At 43.7% G+C, this 22464-nt stretch overlaps 1 protein-coding gene across 1 annotated transcript in view; it reads right to left on the bottom strand.

Annotated features, from left to right (window-relative positions):
- XYLT1 (xylosyltransferase 1) overlaps positions 1–22464 on the bottom strand; it is a 144717-nt gene that overhangs the window by 14315 nt on the left and 107938 nt on the right. Inside the window, exons 5-9 of the mRNA XM_042864299.1 lie at positions 18959–19039; positions 9060–9276; positions 7266–7442; positions 3645–3907; positions 144–339 (exon numbers count right to left, since the gene is read on the bottom strand). Coding sequence (XP_042720233.1) covers positions 144–339; positions 3645–3907; positions 7266–7442; positions 9060–9276; positions 18959–19039 — 934 coding nt within the window. The remainder of the gene's footprint in view (positions 1–143; positions 340–3644; positions 3908–7265; positions 7443–9059; positions 9277–18958; positions 19040–22464) is intronic.

Raw genomic sequence — 22464 nt, 5'->3', positions numbered from 1 at the left:
TATTGCCTTTGATAAAGAAACTGCATTGCACTACAGAGCTGCTCTCAGCTACAAATTACATGGAAATGCAGTTTCCATAGGTTGCTGAACTAGTACATAATCTCTTCCGTGGCTCGTGTGAATGAGTGGCTATGAATACTCACCTCTGAGAACTGCAATCTTCCAAAATCACTGGGCGGACTTGCGATCTTGAAGACTTTCTTTGGCATCACCCATGTTTCCAAAGTCTCTAGTTTACTGACAGCCAGGTTGGTGGCGTGGTGTCTGATGAGGAAACCTTGGAAACGGTCAGCGAGGAAGTAAAGGTGGACAGAAACTGGGTGGCCCATGGGATAGTATCTGCAAAACAGCACATGCACACACTCATCAGTTACACGAGAGAGACATGAAATCTCCATTTACTTGGAGCTAATGGCTTAAGAAGCATTCATTTCAACTAGAGGATTCACCGCTGTACATTAAGAGATTTCAAATGCATTCATGACTCATTATCAAACATTCTTAGGCTGTACTGATTACCCTGAAACGCAGAAAATGTCAGCAGGAGTATATACTCATTTAGAAGCTATCCACTGCTATCCACATGGTTATAAGCTCTTTAGGAGATACCTTTGTGCCATGCTAGCCAGCACCCCTCCCTTTCTACCTCTTCTGGGTAAAATGTGTCACCCAGAGATGTCAGATTAAATGGATAAATGATAAACAGAGAAAAAACGATGTTCAAGAAATGTGCTTACTGCCTTACATTGGATTCTCTCCTTTCTTTCTGCCCTCAGCAGGTTTAGTTCCTACCTGACAATGGGACAAAAGCAGGCTGGGGACAGCAGAGGGTGCTGCGAGGCTGGATGAGGGTGAGCCCATGCCCCAGGCTGTTCTGCACACAGATCTGCTCCCCATGCACTCCCAAAGGCAGCACTTGTAGGGCTGTGCAGCGGCGATGGGAGCTGGGATCCCGTCCCCATGTTTTAAGAAATACCCTTCATGTTCTTTACAGATTTGAAACGACTTCTGCCACGGTTTTTTTTACTCACAACTAACAAGAAACTGAAAAAAGGTCAAACAAAACCACTACTTGGGAGACTTGGAAACTTCCTGCTACAGTTTGGATTTCAGAGACAATGCAGTCATTGATTCAGAGTATTAAAATCTATGGTCAACTGTCTGCTGTAGTCCCAGTAAGATTTGAAATGATGCATGAGTGCACACACAGATGAATTAATAACTAAAAATATGTTCACAGCTCCAAAATCAAGTCATCTGCTACTTCACAGCAGTGACATTAACTGTCAATCAAGGCGTGTTTGCAACACATTCAAAGCCAACCAGTCTCAAAAGTCTCCCCATTCAAGTCGGGGAGGACTGGCTCCTCACACTAGTGGTAAGAGAGCTAACCAAGAATGACTTTCCATTACCCTAACCCAGCAGCAGCCAGCAGGAAGTCTCTAGAGCCCAAGAAATAAACATAACAAGACTGGCTACAAACAGGGCCAGCAGTGACAGACCGAGTGAAAACACAGCACAGCTATGCAGCCAATACCAGCAACAATCTGACTTCTGTGCTGAGCACTAAGGCCTCCTGTTTCATATGTGCAGCAGCAAATATTTACAATACCCTTGAAATAGTCTGAGTAAATTGTCTCTTGGCAGCAGCGAGTAAAAACATCTAGAGATGGTGAGAAATAAATTAAATCTCAAGCGCACATTAACGCTGTTCCCACTGAAGATGCTGATCTGCAATCTAATGCAGTAGCTGAGCAGTTTGCACGAGGCACATCTTTCTGAGGCTGCCCCTTGTTAGAACAGCGTGCAAGGCAGTTTCTTACAGATGTCTCCTGGGCAGCAGTGGGCAGCAGCATGGGACTGGCACTAAGTGTGATGCAGAGTGGTGGATGCTTTCCTCGCAGTGCCTCCAGCAGTGTGAAATGAGCTGGTCTGGTGACTGCTAAGCTAACTTTCTGCTGCTGATAGCCCTGATGGCACTGGGAATGCTGTTGAGGTGCTCAGCCCTAATGCATGCCTGCTGTCACTGCTTTAGAGACATGCAGAATCACGAGAGGAGGAGGAAGTTCATAAATGCACACATGCAGAAAGACAACAGAATATCCACAGAGAAGAGATGTGAACCGTAACCTGAAGATTATCCACTTTTCCATGATTTAAACTGGCCACGGACATTTAGAGGGGGATAAGGTAGATATGAAACAAAGTCCCTACTCCCTGTCACTGCTTGCAATTCCTTCTTGAGCTGTCTGTGGGGCTGCAGCCCACTGTAAGGCAGCCAGGCTTTATCCCGAGGACAGCTGCAATCAGCAGTGGATGACGTGACTTCCCTATTTATAATCTGAAGCAAGCTTGAAAAGCACCTTGAGTTCCTGTGCAATGAAAAGCTCCCCAGAAATGATACTGATTACTGATATAAATTATCATTGGAACACCAGCAAAAGAAATAAGCACAGAAGTAATTGTTGCATTATTTCAGTACTGGCTATACATAGCTCCCAATCTCTCTGCTGGCTTCACTCTGCAGGACAAATGACCTCAGGACTTCTTTCAGTCTGCCTTTATTTCATATAAGGAAGTTATGCTACTAGTGATTATTTGTAACTAATTGTTATTGATCTCTTACTGCTCTGTACTGCTAACCTTTAATGGCAAAGCTGTAATAGGAACCAAGAACCATTGCCACATCTTTCTAAACGGGACACTGCTCAGCACTTTCACAAGTCACAGTGCATTCAAAAACACAAGACAGGCTCGCTCCGTCTGTCAAACTACAAGGACTGTCTCAAATGCTTTCTAGCTCATCCTGTATGTGTTTACTATTAAGATTACAAAAGGCAGGGTCCCAAAAATACACTTTGATGGAGAAATTAAGAGACTGCACAGTAAGACTTTAAAAGATGAACCCTCTGAGCTAAGCAGCTTGAGATGTGGGTGCAGGCAGCAAGCATCCACCACGAGGTAAACCCTCACTATGCAAGTCTGACTCTAGGAATTCTCCCTTCAAAACATTTATATACTGAATTCCTATTTGCTAGGCTTACACACAAAAAAGGAATTTAGAATATGGCTTTTATTTGCTATATATATGTATGTATTTATATATACATATGTTTTGTTCATTCGACGTTAATGGATCCCACTTGTTGCAACATTTTTGGCACGGATGGCTGCAGCAAGCAAGCAAACCCTGCTCAAGCAAGCACTTCTCTGTGCTCCGTGTATGTGCCCAGGGAAGCAAACAAGCAAAGACCATTAACCTGCCTGGATTACACTAATTCTGAAATCCCGTCCTTTGCTTTGGTAAGCATTATAGAGGTGAGCATGACCTCTGCTGCAATCACACGGAGGCTTTAGGAGCTGCGGGTGTAATACACTCGCTGAAATTAATAAAGAAAATGCAGCGGCAGGGGCAGCGGTGCCCGGCTGGATCCTGTCAGCCCTCATCAGGCTGTAGAGCTCCTTATAAGCACAGCAAATAGGTCACCTAACGTCAACTCTGAACAACCAACACTTTGTTACAGGCAGAAACACTCCTGGAACTCACAGCTGTACCCCTGGCTACCAACTCCCTGCCAACACATCCCAGCAGAACCTCCTCCGGTCTTCAGAAACACCCAGAAAAAGACAAGATCCCAACTGACCGGCAGCTGTTGTCCCCAGCAGAGTGAAAGGAGCTCTCGGCTCTGCGCAGGCCCAGGCGGACGAAGGCGTGGTACATGGTGAGCGCCACGTCGCTGAGGCTGTGCACGCCGTCGGGCTCGTCGTACACGTTCTCCCAGTAGGAGCGGAGGCCGGGGGTGCCGGGCGGGTAGTTGCCGTACAGGTAATAGTCCAGCTGCCCGATTATCTCCTGGTTCACCACCGCTTCAAATTTGCGGGCAAAGAAAGTTGGCCTGGCAGTCTGCTGCGGTGAGGTGAAAGGAAAAGAGACAAGCTGAAGACGTGAGCAGAACTGCCCCGCAGATAAAGGTGGCTTGAACGGCACCTGTGGTTAAGGTTCAGTTAAAAGCTATGCAGTAACTCAACAAAAATGCAGATGGTTCTGGCCTGGATGTCGGCCCGAGGTCCCCCCAAGGCAGCCAGCCCTACAGGAGTGCTCTGCCCTGGATTTGGCATCACCCATTCAAAACACATTTCTTTGCCATCAGGAACAAATTCAACGACCAGCAAAGGCACAGGATCAGATCAGACCGAAGGGGAAGCACAGCAGAGGTTCCCGTTACTTGGCTTCAACTGCCCTCCCTGGGAGGTCCTCCACCACTGGGCTGTCTTGACTTGGTGGAGATTATGCTGAGGTGTTAACAGAATGTTCTCCCATTGCATGAAACCTCAAAGGAACAGGGTGATTACAGTCTGTGGCTCTACTCAGCACGCTGTCATTACAAACAACCACATCTTCCTGAATTTTCAGGCAGCACTGCATTCAAACGAGGTGAAAATGCTAAATCATTTTAGAGAATTAAAATGAGGCATTATGGCTGTTACTAATATGTAGGATATGGAAAAAAAATCAAATTAAAAGAAACTGAGCAGTTTAAGGAAAATCACACGTTGCACTGCTACTCTTCTGATAGAAAAGCATCCTTTGTTCCTTAGACATTGGATGTTTGAGCACTGTACATTGTTTATTGGTGTGAAAAGCATTTTTGGAAGAGAAAAATATTGAGCGTGACAAATGGCCAAATAAAATATCAGAAATTAAAATTTTTTCCTATCTATCTCTTATGGTGCGTTGTATCCCTTTTGTTTGGGGACAGACAGAACAAATAATGCAAAACTCCATCATTTCACTCATCCAATTAAGTGGTCAAGTGGGTCAGCTATTTTGAAATAATGGCTGGGATATCGCTAGAAGTCAACACGGTAAGCTGTGCTTTTAAAACTCAGCCACAATTCCTCAATCACTTACAGACTACTCTGCAGGCAAATACTCTCACAGGTAACAGACACAATGGCAAATGCAACGTGTGAACGCAGTCTTAGAGAAAACAAAGCTGCAGCAGGCTTTTTGGACAGTTTTTGCTAGTGAATAAAACAGGGTAGGGCCCGTTCTCTGGTCCTGAAGGCAAGCCGTGTGATGAAGTCTGCATCTGTACAGCTTTGACTATTCCCTACAGACCAAATGGACTCATTTACCTGCACTGGTAACAACAGCTGGCCTTTTCCCTTGAGCCACACTCTGTCACTGCTGGTAGGCACGAGTCAAAAATATGTCACAAAGAATCCTAATATTTAAATGGTGTGTGGGGATTACTGTGTTCCTACCCCACACCCTGGTCCTGCTTGGTTTATTGCTGTAAACACAAGCAAAATGGGCACTGCAACTTAGGGCAAAATAATGACAACTGTGCTGTCACCTGATTCATCTAAAAATGAACCAGACACAAGTTTCTTTCAAGTCTGGTTTCTAAAGCAGTTATCCTCATAGCCCACAAAGACATCAGAATTACTGTGCAGTTTGGGTTCTTTCCCTGCTGTCCATTCTTTTTATGTTTTCAGAGAAAAACCCACAGTCTTTAGAAGGCACTTTTTATTTATCTTGGTGCTTGAACACTGCTTCGGCCTGCTCAGAACGAACTCTCCAGACCAGACAGCAGGAACAGCCAGGTCTCAAGGCCAGCTACTAGTGAAGCAATGCACACATCTGGATACCAAGGCTGTGAGACAGCAGCTGTATTAAGCCCAAATACCTGGTTGACAAGAACCAGGAGAATTTAGAACAAATATAATCTGTGCACAAATATAAATGGCACAGATGACAACAGTAATTTTTCTCTGCTGGTGCCAAGCATTTCATGCCTGGGGCCACCTCCCACTGCCTTGCTCTGAAAGCTCTCCACACGCAGGAGGGATGAGGAAGGCACCCTACACCTCCGTGTCAGCGGTCTCACAGAGATCCTCTGCTCTGCACTTGACACAGTTTCAGGCATACTACTGCATATGCTACTTGACTTTTAAAAGCTTTTAAAAATCCTTTGTTTTGCCTTGCTCATATTCAGACATGCATTCTGACGTGCCAAGGAGTTCAAAAGTGCCTGAGATGGTTGAAAATTCTTTTGAGGATGTTCGTTTTCACTCTCAGACAGCACATGCTGTGGGCTCTCTGATCTCCTCCTCTGCAGCTTGCTTTGTGTCTCTGTGGAAACCACAAGTGAGACTTCTGGCACGGTGCGCTCATCCGAGGGGCTCTCTCATCAGGCACAGTGTCATAGGGGGCCTTTAATGTCTATTCTAATGCTGAACATTCCCTCACTGCTCAGTTTACCTGATACTTGCTGCGGGTTGTTTTCCCAGCCTGGAGCAGATCCACCTCTGCAAATTTGCAGGAGCATTTTAAGGCTTCCCATGTGTTCTGTGCTGGAGACTTTCCCAGGATTGGAGTCTGGGACAGCAGAGCCCCTCCTAGATAACATCTCATTTGCTCCTTTTTGACCGCCTGTGTCTCTGACTTCAACCATGTCTGGTAGGCAGCACAGCACAATAAAGAAAAGTCTCTGTTTTGGAGCAGTCATTTTTGTGCTGTAGGGTAACTCATTCCCTATCCCACACAAAGCCTGAACAAACATGCTTTATGCAAGGAGCCTTGAGAGCCGGAGGGATGGAACTGCAAATCTGGTGACCTTGAAACAAGCACTTGTTCATTCTTAACAGAAGATACACAAGCCAGATACAGTCTGGAGAGCGAGTGCTCCCCTGAGCACAAGGATTTGCTCTCATGTTTGCCTTGAGGATACTGTATCACAAAGGAACCAATTAAACTTTTTGAGGCAGTCCTGCCAAGCCTGCATGACCAGAAGTTCCTAACTCTGGCTTCCAAAACCACGAGGCAAACAGAAATATAATTGTGTTTAAAGAATACAATAATGAAAACTGATTTGCCTTGTGCTATGCAAGCAATTCTAGTCAATTTTAAAGCTTTATTCCGAAGATGAGGAATGCTTAACAACATTAAGCCACAACTTTCATGAAATCATGAAGGCACCTGAGCTGGAACTTGTGAAAACTCATCAGCCCAAGTGGTACAGTGTGATGGGTGTCAAGCTTCCCTCATTTCTAGTACAACAGGCCCACCAATGCCATGCAGTCTGAAGAGCAACCCTGGGGCCCTGCTGCACAGCAATTAGTCTCAAAGGCTAAAATACAGAAAGCCACATTTCTCCTTCTCCTGGACTGAAGATAATTGCATCCTCACACCTCTTTCTTCACCTTGCTTGGGTATACCTGCCCTTTGTGGGTATCAGAAAAGAGAATGGTTCAGTTACCTGGAATCTGTGGAAGTCTGCTGGTTTGAAGTCATTGGGCGAACAGCCACACCAGTCAACAATGTGCTTGTACTGACACTTGCAACCAAGTTTACGGTTCCAGTTTGTGATGCGCAGGTTGTTGTCCACCATGGAGTCGCAGTACAAGCTATTTTCCAGAACAGTGTGAAAGAAAGACTGAAAAACAGACAGAACACATGAGTACACACATGATAAATCTCAAATTGTTCCCTAAAACTATTCTCAAACCTTAACCACCAACTTGGTTACTACGGAATAAAAAGAAGTCTCTGCTCTTGGGTGGGTCTGTGCACCTCCAACACTCCTAAATGCTCTGCTGGTTGAATGGGCTTGCACTGAAATACTCAGCTCACCCCAGGCATCAGAAGGACGTTCTGCCTTCTGCAATTACGTCTGAAATCGTAAGTCTTTATCTGCTGACTCAAGGCAGCAAGGAAGTCCTATTGGGCCATCCTAATTATATCTCCATAATATCAGCTATTACATAAATCATGTGTAATGGGGACTGATATAGCAGGTTAACAGGTCAGTGAAGGCAGGGTGATTTTAAGAAGCCAGTCACGTATCTTGCAAAGAAAACCTCGTAGATAGAAACTATGGAATATGATCAAATTTAGCTCCGTAAGAGACAATTTTAGGAGTAGAGACTTCTCTTTAAAATCAGCAAGATCTATAAATAATCAGCATGACACTACCATGGCTGGCCCCCCAAATAATCCCCCTACCCTTTTAATGTTAAATGACAGCCCAGTGAATATGGATTTTATGCTTGAACTGTTTAGTTAAACCCATAAAGGCATCCATTCTCATTCAAGCGGGAGGAAGAAAAAAAAACCTTACCCAATTACCCATTGCCCTGTGTCCTTTCATAATGATACAGAAATTTCTCTGAGATAATGGATGAAAAGGTTATCAGAGTTGAGAGAAAAGGTGATTTTTAACAGAAACGGGATTAAAGCAGAATTATTCAACATGTGTGTGGAATAATAAACTCCTATCATAAGATGACAATCACCGCGTTCCACTGCAAGCTAATAAGCCTAAATCTGCAAGATCAGACTCATCAATCCCTCACAGTGCTCAGGGGCTGCTGGCAAGGAGAAAAGCTGCCACCTTAAAGAGAGCCATAAGGTGCTGCTAGGATGGCTGCATGCTGCACTCCCTGGGAGCACAGCCCTGTGCAACGCAGCCGCCAGGCCAGCACAGTACTGCCTGCCGGGCTCAGCTCTGCCTGGGGACACTGTGCGACGCCTGACACAGTGCCATGGAGAGAGCCCAGCCTGGTGTGAGTTCCTGACCTGCAGCACCTGTAGCCAGAACCATCCCTAAGTGACAGAGCCCGTCTGCAACGATGCCTTCTAGAGCAGTTTTGAATGGAACAATAAACCTTTGTTTGGAGACTTTTTGTCTTTAAACAGAAGGAATGGGTAACAGTGAGCAAAGCTACTTAGGAAGACAATATGCCAGCTACAACAGCCCTCAGAAGCCTTGTGGAAGAACAATCTGCACACCCGGCTGGATTTCTGGTTGTTCAGTGACAGATTAATAGGCTTAAAAGTATAAAACAAAGCCACTCCTGGCAAAGATGTCCCACAAACAAACTGCATGAGCAGATCTGACACTGACAGACTTACTCAGTGAGAGTAAAATTCTCATTGCTGACCGCAGGACGATCCCAAGCCCACTGACATCAGAAAAATCCTCACACTTTGTGATCTTTGAGACATGCACGAAGCTGCCCTTTAGAAAACGGAGGCACCTCTCAGAACTCACCTCGGCAGGCAGCAACGTGTAAGAATAAAACCTCTTCATCTTTGTCACGAGGTCGTCGTTGGAAAAAGTGACATACTCCACAAACTTCCTGTTGAGGAGAAACCAGTCCGACCCGCCATCCACCGCGATGCCCTCGGGGATCTTCCTGTCCCCCAGGCGCCACATGTGCGTGTCGCACTCCAGGAAGAGCCGGTCCAGTCCCTGTTTTCTAATGAACCTGAGGGAAAGCAAAGCCGGACATTAAACGCTCATTTGTGTTTTGTTATGGGCGCTAGCTCTACAAATAATGAAGCTACTTTCTCAAACAAAACAGGACCAAGAGGTCACTTGTTTGTATTTCTGCTCTGCTCATAAACAACGCAGAGGGGTTTAATAAATGATTCATTAGTTATATGTTTGGATACAGGGGAAAGAACAACAGATTGCTTTTAAACATCATTTACACCTTCTGCTGTCCTAAGACAGAACTGTGCACATTACAGTGCCTAACGGCAGGAAATTCTGCACTGCTCATTAACTCTTTGCAAACCACTGGGGAACCACCGGAGCGCAGAGGGGAACTACGACCAGTCTGTGCCGTTGGCTTCTCCAAATAAACGCGGCGCTGCTGAAAAACAGCTAACTGTACATAAAGGCAAAACGACCAATTACCTTCTATGTTATTACCCCGTGAATTTTTCTACAGGGGTATAGTTAATTAGGAAGAAATACAACTGCATTGCTCTTTGCTGTAGAATGAGTATGTTTGCTTCATTTTCAAGTCTACAGGGAACAATGTTTTGTTTACTGCTGAACCATGAACACGAGGAGCAACCACAGAACTGCAGTGTTATGGAAATGAATTATTTGAGACCAATATAATAAGAAAAAGGAGTTGGAAAATCAATCTGTGCTTGAAAACATGCTGGACTGTATGCCCACACGTTCGGGGACAGTCTGACACAGGTTTCTATTTGTTATTTGATTTTCAGAATAATTTCTCCCAAAGGGAAGCAGGACTGCCATGAATTAGCACAGGTTTACCCGGGGGGCTGAGAGCATTAATAAAGGCAAGTCACTGTGCTGAACACATGCCGTGCATTCCAAGCAATAGCAGACGGCAGCTGGCCAGGCTGCTTGCAGGAACGAAGATGTCCCAGCTAACGGGCCAAGATGAGGGGTCTCGCTCCTTGTAGGCTAATTCCCTGGTTAAAGTGTCATTCTGTATCAATCAAAGAACCAAAAAAAAGTCATGAGAATTACAAAATGTTGTGTACTGCTTTTCAAAAAGACCAGAAACGACTTCAGGGTCTTTCCCGCGGTCCTACTGACAGCGATGTCTCTGTTCTATTAACACAACCATGTGGACAATGTGTGGATGCGAGTGGCAACATTTTTCTTTCCGTGAACAAGTTTCTAATTTCATGTTCCATTATGAAGGATAATAGAAAAGTCTTGCAATTTTAATGCAGTGCTCTGGAATGTAATCTTCAAATTCAATATTTATGCAGTTATCTCCAAATCAAATATTAATGTGCCTGAAAGTTCGGTCATCTATTTATTTCCTTTCAAAACTAAATACTCATTTGAGTTAATTATTTTAAGAAAATAATAGAATTTTATTGACCATATTTAAGCAGGATGTAAAGTTCTTTCCCATGAAGTCATTTCTTCCAACTGCTATCTCTGCTGATTTATCATCCTGTATTCACATTTCCTAACAGAAGGGTTTTTGAATTCAACAGAAACCCCCAACCCAGAAGAATGCCTGATCATTTCAAAACCCCTCAACTCACAACTGTCTCAGCCAACACTACAAATCCTCAAACACTTTAGCTTTACTGTCTGAAATTGGCAACAGAAGAACGCAGCCATGATCAAAATGAGAAGGTCCCAACAACTCCAGACTCACAGCTTCGTGTTTTCCGTAACGGTTTAAAGGCTTCTTTTTCTTGCTAACATACACAGTTCTATGTTTTTTTAATGCCTTGTACAAGCAAATCCTGGCGTATGGAGTGAAGAAAGACCATTCTTGGTAGCACAAATGTTTTCGCAGTAAATCTTAGTCCTAAAATCCTATTCAACAAGGTTATCAGAAGACAGCTAAATGCGCTTTCCAACGTCCATACTCCAGCAAAGCAATGTAGCCCAACTGAAAAGCAACAAAGCCTTTGGGATCTGCAAAAGCCAACCCTCCTGCTAACAATTCTTAAGGAATGCTTCCCAGGAACATCTTATCAGGTTCTAAATAGCAGTAACAAACAAATAAGAAAAGGGCATTTCTCAGAAGGCTCACTCAGCCTGCTTCACACACAGTTATTACACCTAACATTGCAATTTGCTGCATAGCAGATGATTTCCTTTTATCTGTAGAGCAGCAATTCATACAAGGAACTCTGAAGTTAGAGCTCTCCACTGGGCAATGGCTTGTTATCCATTTATGCTCCTTGGGAGCCAAGGGGACCCAGCGCAGCTCAGATCTGCCAGAAGCAAAGGGATCCTGCCTGAGGATGCAGTGGGCTGTCCCAGCAAGCCCAGGCCGTGCTGCTGGCATGTGCAGCACAAAGCTGCACACCAAAGTGGAAAAGGTGGATGAGGCTTTCTTTTTTCTCCATGCCCTGCTCCAGGATGACTGATGTTACTGGCTGCTCTGGCAAGAGCAATTTTGGCACTTAGGGAAGAAAGAGCTTACTCTAAGCATACTGGATGTTTCCTGAGGGAAAGCTAAAGGTGCCATTTGTATGCCACGTAGGCCTTTCAAGGAATCAAAACCCCTCCAATGTTACAAACAGTTCATAAGGATTCTTCACTAGCCATCCAGCAACGCTTGCAGCAGCCAGTCCTGAAAAGAAAGATAAGGAGATGGAGGGCAAAACCATAACCTACTGATTTGTTTCTATAGTCTAATGCTGCATTTCATCAGTTCCTTGCTATGCCTGCTGTAATACTGAAACACTGCTTTTTCTAAAGCTATGCCAAGCTTCAGAGAAAGCAACAAAATGCAGAAGTGATGATTCTTCCCTTACGTCTCTTTCTTGGGTTTTGTAGGACAGCCAGCAGACCTCTCTTGAAAGAATGTTAAAAAAAAGTGCATTAGCAATAATATTTCATTTCTGTTAGTCAGTGTGGACAAGTTCTGGTGCTTTCTGGCATCCTGAACTTCAGGTAATACTGCAGTTGCACTTGCCAGGACAGTGACACAGTGTGGTTGGCCAAACGCGATGCAGACTGCCATCAGATGGAGACACTTGTCCCTTTCTCCTGATCTAAGTGAACAATGGAAGGAAAATAATGATGATATGAAAAGAGAGCCAACCAGGAGAAACTACAATTAAGATAAAACCAGGGTTAAGAAAAAAGAATCGCATTTTACCTTAGTTCACATAAGGCTCCATCTAAGACATTTTATCCTTATTTTCGCATTAACTCTTGATCAGAAGCCTCCAGCTTCATGGCAGCTGCATTCTACTCTCAAGTAACTGCAAACAGTGCACTACAGCAATGCAACTCTCCAGCTGAGCTCCCCAACCAGGCTGCTGGGGGTCTGAATGTTGCAGTTTCTGGTACTGGGCTTTACAAGGTTCCCTATTAATATTTTTATACTTAGTTAAAAAAACAACATCGACTGCTATACACTGTGTCACATTTGGTACAGCTAGCTAATTGCCAGACAGCTCATGACTGCAGTGTAGCTCAGGGAACTCCTCTTACTTTGCAGTACATTTAAATATTTACCAACTCATTTCAAATGAGAACCTACAACTGTGCCCCACAGAGCATTTGTAAGACGTTTAGTACATGCTCCTGCAATGTGAATATAAACATGCAGCTAAGCTCCCACAGCATGTTTGCATTACCAATAAATGCTGCTGCAGTTACCTACTCTGAGCAGACACCTCAAGCAGCTCTTCCCTTTTGGAGCAGATTTCTCCAAGTGGTGCTGTGCACTGCAGTGACACTGACACCCCCACTACTGGGTACACTGCACAACCTCATGCTTTTGTCCTGCTGCCTTCTGCTTTCCAAAGCCCATGAATGAAGGGAACTTTCTGGCAACTGAGTATGCAGGAAGTGCAGAATTCAGAACATTGGCCCTTTAAAAAGGTCAGGGAAGAGCATTGGTATAAATAGATAAAAACAAAAAGAGAGATGAAAAAAGGGGGGGAAATAAAATGTCACCTGATGCATTTAAATTGCAGCGTCCTGAATGCAAATTTTATAACGTGAAAGGCAGAATTATTTCTTATCTTTCTTTATAAAATTCTTGAAAAAACTATGAACACAGTGCTACCCTATCAATCCCTTAAGCTTTAATGCAAATGCACAAACACCAACAAAATGAGAACGGCTGGATTTGCTTTACTTAGACTGGACTTGTTTCACAGGCATAAGCCGAACCCGTAAGTAAGCACACAAATCAGAATGCTTTTAGTAGCTTTGCCACTGCACTAACTGCTCAGAAGCTGACTAGAACGTTGCTTTTCTAAAATGATCAGGGATGGCCATTTGTCACTCTCTGCCCTACAGGAGAGGAGCACTGGGCCGTGTGGAGCAGCACCAGCCTCAGGGCCCAAGGTTCAGCTCAGAGCTAACAACACAGGTCACAGAGCCATGGAAAAGACACACAGCACTAAGAGACACAGAGGCATCAGCTCTGCCATCAGTTGGGTACCGTGAGACCAAAAAGCACTACTCGAAGGATTTCCAAATCATCTGCATTACCAATGTGATTTCCAACACTCTTAAGCAGTTTTAAATTCAGTGTGCAATAAATCTGTGGCAGACAACAGGTCTGCTACCACAAACACTGAAGATTTACTTCTTAACAGCGTAGCAGATATGGTACAGGATCTGAACTACTATGTTACACATGTCCTTTCTCAAGCAATGGCATCATTATGGAAACCAAACATCCATCAGATTTAGGGTATTCCACAGGAGATGGGCTGCTCGTCGCTGATGGATACAGGTTTTATCTGGCCATTATTCCATATCTACACGGACATAATTGGATTTTTCAAGCTTTGTAATAGAGCCTCATACTCTACATAATTTATTGCTGCTTCTTCATATGCAATTTCCTCATCCTATCCATTTGATGCTTTAATCATATCACATCTTCATACGAGCTTTAGAAGACATTTCTCATGATACTTTTTTCTTGTCGACCTTTTCCTAAGAGTTAACTTGCACTGGCTTAGAAAAATCTTATTTTCCATCTTCTGGAAATCTCTCAGAGGAGTCTTAAAAAACCTTCCTGCTTCTTAACATTTTGATGCTGTGGCTCAGAGAGCAAACTCCTCCAGTGTGCCAAAAATAAGAAAAATTCTAAAATTGTTTTTAGTGTAGGAAACTTCAAGAGTCTATTTTTGCAGTAATGACTCCACTAGGCATTGCCTTGTTTTGACAACAGCCCCATCCAGTCCCCTGTGAGAGTAAAGCTCCAAGGGAACTTTCAAGGATTTGCCTCTGCGTTTCCACCACTCCTCAGTTCCAATGTCTCTTAGGAAACGCGGGGACAGCTTTTCCAAGGACAAAAATGTAACAGTGAACTCTCACGACATGGGAGTTTGCAAATCCAGTGGTTGTTTTGTTTTTTTTAATATAAAAATAATCAAAATATGGAGAAAACTGCACATGAAGAGAGACAGCATGAATTCATTGCAGACGGACTCAGCAACATGAAAGCTGACATTCTGCCATCTGTTGTCTCTGATAAATGTCTTCCTCAGATGATTTCTTCTCCCCAGCACCCACACGACTAACCATGCCCACCAGGGAGTGCTGCTGGGGAGGTGCAGCTGAGCTCTAAGTCATCTCATCCATGTGCATCTATGGGGATTCAAACTTTCCAAATGATGTGGGTAAGTGTGAGTTGCTTCTATGGGCGTCCAAGCTGCCAAATCAGGTTATTCATCCCCGATTCTTTAAGCAGTGGGTAGAACAGGGCCAACAACATCTGACAAAAAAATATTCCCTGCTAATTTCATGAAACGTCTCAGGATCTTGGATGAAGGGACACAAATTTTATTACTGACACCACTGAAAAAAAAAAGCGTGCAGCTCAACGTTCTTAGATAGCAATCAGATTTCTGACTACTTTTCCGTGCCACAATTTTCATCTTCCCACCCCACTCTGAAAGTTATTGCTTCTTCAGACCTTCCCACGTACTGCTTCTTCCTGAACTGCTGCTTATATATTCTACCAACATTAATAAACTCAACCAAAAAAAAAAAAAAAATCCCACTTTTTCCCATGTCAAAGCACAAGGCTGCTTTCACTGCACCTTCCTACCATCTTTTATCTATGTCTTTCCTTTGCTTGGCCATTTAGCACTGCTTTCAAAAACAGAACAGGATAAAAAGCCCTATAGGGAAGCAAATAGTCAAACTGAAACAGCAAAGGCTTTACGGCGCCCCTAACTCTTCTATAAAGCAGTAAGGAACAGATGAAAGTTAGCTGTAACATTTTCAAATGCACTCTTTGCATAGAAGATGCACGTTGCTATTTCAGTCGCTACAGCTCACATGCAACTGTGGGGCTGAGCTACTTACAAGCAAAAAATAGATCTTCCCAGTCTGTGTGCTTCAGAATACTGAAGTGTTCAAAAAAAAGAAAAAAAACACAAAAAGCCTGGGAGTGAGATCTGAGCCAAATGAACCACCAAATACTTGATGTGAGCAGGAAGGGAAGTGATTAAACTGTTCTGACAGCAGGGATAATAAATCCGTATTTTCTAGTATTAAAAGAAAACAACAAACACCAGAAGAGAACCCAGGTTCCACCCAAACTGCCAAATTTGTGGAGGCCGTTTCTTTAGTTACCTGTTTTCTACTATGAGCTCCAGATTCTGCTAGGATTTAGCAGCATCCAACCTTTGCAGCATGCTTACAGCACTCTGAAATGATTAATGTTTGCTTCTGTTTGTGCTTTTTTTCTTAGAAGTCATTTTCCTGTCACTGGAGATGTCACATTTCACCATCTCCATATTTTATTACACATCATCCAGGTGCTGTTCCTGGTACAGCTTGCACAACTACCGGCTTGTTCTTTCTCTTTAATAGTGTAAGACACTGAAAAGAGGAGAAAATGTGTTGCCCACTAAGTGCTGTGTAATGACTCCAGCCACTGTGCGCAATCTCCCCTCATACATCTAGCTCTCTAAGGAAATAATGCTTCTCCAGCTGAGCTAAGGAGCCATTTTCACATCCGTTCCCTTTCTTGAAACTACTAAATGAAAATCAGAGTGATGCACTTTTTAATGACTTTGGCATAACTAAAAGAAAACTTCTCTCTAAAAAAGGAAGCCTGCTTTCTCTCCTTATTTGGCAGTAAAACATGTACTGATTTTGAACATGGCTTGAATACAAAGCACACTGTAATTGAGCTCTACGAGCGTTTCAGCTTTAAGATGGCACTTCTGATCTTTGTTTCTGATCTACAGACAGAATTCAGAAAATATGCAGGAGGTTACAAAGCAGATTTAGTCGGAAGGCTTACTTTTTAGGAGTCGTATTCACTCACAAATTAAAATAGAAAGCAGCAGTGATTTTTATATGCTGAGTTCCTGCATTATTAGTTTACCAGGTTTTGAGAGAAAAACCTCAGAAGAGAAGTTATCATTGCACACGGAGCACCAGTCAGTCAGGTGCAGCACCCTCTCCCTTATCATCCCTTCAGCAGGACATTTTAGAGAAAAAGCCCTGTTAAGTCTGCTTAGAGACAGGATGTCCCTGGGCAAAGCTTTCTCTGACCGCCCTCTAAGGTAGAGATTGGTTTGTGTCTAAAATCCCAAATTGGCCCTGTTTTCTTTTGCCTTTTTTTTTTTTAGGCTGCAGCTTCTCTTGTTAGCTCTCACAGAGCTCCTGTTTGCACCATTTGCCCTACTGGATACTTGTTTCACACAGGGATGTGGCAAGGCAGAGTAAATAGTAACATTTAAAGAATGGCCAGACAAAGGATTTCCCGATTCCTGCCTATAGGGCTAAACCTCTAACCCTCGCCGGTATGACCATAGCTCAGATAGCTCGAGCATGAAATAAAAGTCATTGGAAACCGTGTGCCAAATGGTTATGGCAGACAGTACATTTAGGCACAACTGAGTAACTGGAACACTAAAACTGAAAGATCAGGCTGGAAATTCATCTACTATACGAACAGAGGTCTAACTGCTTTTTGATCAGCCTCTGACACTCATGCATTAACATTTACTGAATGCCAATATTAATCAGAGGTCTCTGGCAGCTGGCCTGTGCCCTGTCCCTTCAGATATCTCGAGCATGCAGGAGGGGAGCCAGCCTATCTCCCCAGTAGAAATTCTGGGGAGCTGCCAAGGGGCGACATGAAGGGATCCATTCATCCAGCAGCCAGAAGCAGGAATGGGACTCATGGAGCACACAGACAGAGGAAGCAGAACTTTGTGTCCCACGTGATGCTCCCTGATGCACAGAGAGGTTTTGTTAGAACTCCAGGAGAAAAACCCCAAAACCTGGTGATGTGCTGTAATGAGGTAAAAGGTATTTAACTGTTCATAGAGTCAAAGGGAACCAATTAATTAATGAATGGGCAGTTATTGCTTTGAGTAGAGGGCAAGTGACACATTAACTCACTTTATTACTAAATTAATACTAGATTTATGTGCTTAATTGATCTAAAATGCTCTAACCCAGCTGAAGTTTCATGCTTAGTTAATGACTGTTTACATGGGTTGACAGTGACAGGACAAGACCGACTGCACCTCCCTGGCCACTGCTTCTTCCTCCTTTACTCAGCCCCACTGCTGACCACTGCTGCCAGCAGAGCTGAGTCCGCCAGTTACTCTGACACTCTGCATTTCCCAGGCTGAAGAATCTCCTCTGAAAACTGCTGACTCTAATTTAAATATTATCCCTCACAGTACTTTTTTTTACTACGTCCTACGGAATTTTAGTATGCATCATGAAAGCTCATGAGGACTCCATTCAAACCAGAGCATGACAGAATTGATAAATTCAATGACAAGAGCAAGAACTGTCAAGAAAAGAAACCTGTGAGCTATTCTACCCACCCTCAGCACTGAACATGCTATGTGATGTCTCACATTCTCTCTACACTTTATCTGAACCCAGCCTTACAGCACGCTTGACATTTTACAGAATAAAGAGATTACCTGCTGACCCAGGCAGAACAAAAGAGTATTTTCAGGTGCAAAGCTACTGGGACTCAGCATATGGAGTTGCTGGAGCTGATGTAGGATTGGTTATGTAGTATGAAAATACCAATAATAAGGAAAAGAGAAGCATCACAGTCAGACAGTAAAGCTCTTTGAGCTACAGATGCTGTTTAAAGCCCTGGAAATGTGGTGCTTGGTCACTACTGCTCCCTGAAAGCAAAAGCTGATGCACTGTGGGCAAGAGCACATCTGCCTTCCTTCAAGTCTCACACAGGGTGGATAGAGAGGAACACTGCTCTGAGGTCTTGAAATCATAGGGGTCACAGAACCCTCAGCTATCACTCCCAGCCCTGCCAGCATGTGCAGGCTGGCCCAGAGCTCATGGAGACTCGCTGCCTGCACAAGACTTTCCTTCTGGCCCCTTTGGAAGTTTTATTATTTCTGATAAACCACCTCTGTAAGAGTGGTCAGCAAGGGGTTGTGCAGACTAGGAGCAAATATTCTGGACTAATTCCAAAGTACCATTCCCAAAACAGCCATCCATGTTAGACCACAAGCAGGGAGCAATCATGGACTGCTTCATGCCTTCTTCCCTATAAAACCATCTTTACATGTGACCATCAGGAAGAGCCACCCTGGATCGACCATTCTCAGGTAGGGGCTCCTCCTCACCCACTTCCTCTTTGCTGGAGCAGGGATTTCTCCACTCAGTTGCTACACAGAAGCCCAGTGCTGCAGGTCAAACAGCAGAGTGAAGGGCTGCCTTACCTTGCGTTGTCCCTCCCGTGCGACTTCAAGAAGTTCATGTCGCGGTACCTGGACAGGAACGCTACGAGCTGGTCATTTGTTCTGTGAGAGAAAGAACAAAAGGTGAACAATCACAAGATGAAAAGTACCATCTTTAGAGCTCTTTATGCACTTCTTGTTCTCATTTGGAAACCCTCTGCAGAATGAAGCAGTTACTGAAAAACTTAAATCCTTCTGCTAAGCTTCACTGTCCTCCTGTATTGAGCACGGTGTGCCTGGAAAGAAGCAATATGATGCCTTGAAAAAAAATCACATCAAATCTTGGCAAATGTTTTCAGTATTGGAACAGAGCACACACTGAGAAATACTGCTCAGCACTTTTCAAGTATGAAAATCCAGCTGCGGGAAAGCTGGACTGATAGTTCCCTTTTACATGCTTTGCTAGGTCTGTCTCAGGGAATTTGGTGAAGTATCTACTGGCATTTTCTTTGTTTCAGTCTTTGTACTAAAGATGCCACAGCTGGAATGCAGAAAGCAGGAGAACTTGGTTGTCAAAATCCCAATAAAATTAATAGGAACAAAGGAATTCAGAAGGTTAATTCCAGTTTGTATGACTGGCAGCTCGACACTGGCATTTTCAGAATTTCAACTGACACGTCTGAGAAGGTACTTCTGCATGGCAGCTTTTGTGGTCTGGTTATTTCTTTAGCAATGGAGCAAAAATGTCCTCTTTTTACCTAGGTCAGCATATTTTAGGAAAAGAGAAGAAATCATATTAAAAAGATCTTCACCTTTTGGTTTGCATTCAAAAACTCATTATAGGTGCAACAGCTGTTAAGGAAATGGTCTGTAAATGAACTTGATAGCAGAAAAACTAAGAAAACCAGCTGTCAGTAGCATTGTAACTTGAAAACATTTTATTAGTATAAGCCCTAGAAAATCAAGTGAAACAAGACTATTGTACCACATGCATTTAACTTCTGGCATCGGTCTGCAACAACTCAGAAGTGTTAGCAGACTAGTAGCCTATTTCCATATCTAAAAACCCAATTTCTTGTTGTCATAAATAGCATTACCTCACTGAACTTACAAGAACAAGTTAGCCATTGATTTTATCTGGACCAAATGGAGATTCTGTCCATTGACTGGCCTATGTGACCAGGCTGAGCAGCCTCAGACCCTCCTCCTATGCTCACTCATGTACACTTTACTACCTCCCAGGGTCAGTCTATGCATCTCAATTTGGCAACCTCAGAAAACTGCTTTCTGTATAGTAAGCTGTGCAGATTTTCACATTTGCTGCTCCAGTGATTCCCCATCTTACTGGGATGAATAGGCATTTAGTGAATTTACTTAGCAATGCTTCCACATGAAATGGTTTCAATGGCTGACATCTTTGGGTGAGTTTCTAGGCAAAAGCTGGCACGCAAAGATGATCTTTAGAAATATAACCAAGTTGGGAAGTGTTTGAGTTTTAATTTTCTTACAGGACAAAAATCAAATCAACTGAAGCAACAGCCCACACCACTTAATAAAACATCATGTATGGATTGCTCACCAACCTATAGTGGGCTATTCAGTGGTGCTCCGTCGAATGCATCTGGGTTCAGGGCTGTCATATGAGCTTTTTAGTCATTTCCACTTTTTAGATACTTCTTATAAAAGCCCATATGGCTTTTAGTTCTTAAAAAAATTAATAATTGATAACTTTCCACTCTTTGAAAACACTGGTGGCATCATGGTCCTACTTTCTGTAAAATATGTATTTTTGGAAAAAACTCCCCATAGGATTTATTAAGTATGCTTCTTTTCGTGTGTTGACAACATGGAAATAAAACATCACATTTCCATTTGGTAAAACACTTCAGTTATTTGACATTCAGATTCATGCAGTCAACCAATTCCTTGCTCAGTATGGGAGCACACTGAATTTCTATTAAGCTTTCATTCAAACCACTTCTTCTGGCCCTGACACCATGAGGATGCTGCACATCACCTCCAAGCCATTCCATCACACCACATTAAAAAGAAAACCAAGGGTATTCAACACGCTGTAGATGCTTCTTTATGTGCAGGGGCAGCACCGTCACAGAGCCAGCAGCACTGGTTATTTACAGCACCCCCAGCACCCTGTGAGAAATGAGCCTCTGCTTCATCTGAGGGAAGCAATGGAAAGCTGAGACTTCCAACTGTAAACATCATTGGGAGCAACATCATCAGCACAATGCCAAATTAATTTCTGCTCCAACTCCACACATTTCAGGGCAATTCACGGAGCACAAACCTGGCAAAAAAAATCCCTTGCTAACCACTACAGTGTAAGAGAAAGTAAGGAGAGCAACACATTTCCAGTGCTTCCTTCCTACGGAGGAAATCAGAAAGTCGGGATAAGGGAGAGTATTTTTGTGCTAATGTGCACACTAGTACATGTGTTACATTTCAATCAGTCTCCCCCGTGTGCAGCAGCACAAACACCATGTAAGAAGTCTTTCCAGAGTCGGTGGTGAATGCACTCACACAGCTCCCACTTCTACTTCCTTTTGTTATTAAGCTAATTAGGAGGGTGAGGTGTCAGGGAAAAGGATTAGTTAACTGAGCACCTGTATGGTGAGTGGGTGGAGAGGGTGATGTGGGAGTAGAGGGCAGAGGAAATGTGCTCACTCACAGGTGTGTGGCACACTGAGCGAGATGTGAAACTGAACCTCTCGTGAATTCCGCATGTAGAGGGGATCCACGAAAAGGAGACAAGTGAAGGAGAATGAAGAGGAAACAAAGCATTTCTGACATCTCTGATGGAGATTTAGGGTCACGCAACAGCAGGACTCCCAGCTGGAATGGTGGGGTCCACCAAATCCATCCAGACTCAGCTCAGAGGACAAAGACAGCCCTGAAAGGTTACGGCTGAACGCCTGCACTGGGTTCAGAGAGGGTTAGGACCAACACAATGCTTAGGGTTCAAGAAATTGAGAGGTGAGAGGTACAGCAGGAATGGAGCTCAGAGAGACTGTCAAAGGAAAGCAAAGCCAGACACCAGCTTTTTCTCACGAGCATCCCTACTGTAGGGTTCAGGTGTCTGAGGGTGTAAGCAGTCACCAGGGTCTCAAGTATACGGACACGCTTTGCACTGCAGTACATTCAGAAAATAACGTGTGCACTGGGAAACGAACTGGAAAATGGGAAAGAAACCCAGTGACTTAGTGCTGGCACTGTCTGGAGGCCGACCTGCCCAGGGGCAGTACGAGCATCTCCCCATGCACGGCCACAGCACAGTGCTGCACAGAACAAAGGGCAGTGCTGGTTTTAAACAAATCTTCCCAGTCCTGGTGACTAATCCATGCAAAGAGCAAAGATCCCCTTAGTTTACAGCTGTGAAAATAGATTAAGAAAAGTCTTTGGTGAATCTGAGAGAAGGAAAACAAGCAATTGTTACATTTGGAAGACAGTGAAGTCTAACATAAATTTCCTTGATTCAGCAAAGTGCTTTAACGCATGGACAACCCGAAGGATGTAAAGAATAGCATCCTCTT

Source organism: Lagopus leucura, unplaced genomic scaffold, assembly GCF_019238085.1.
Source record: "Lagopus leucura isolate 7727_CA_CO unplaced genomic scaffold, USGS_WTPT01 Super-Scaffold_760, whole genome shotgun sequence".
NCBI lineage: Eukaryota > Metazoa > Chordata > Aves > Galliformes > Phasianidae > Lagopus > Lagopus leucura.
This window is presented reverse-complemented; position numbering and strand designations above follow the sequence as displayed.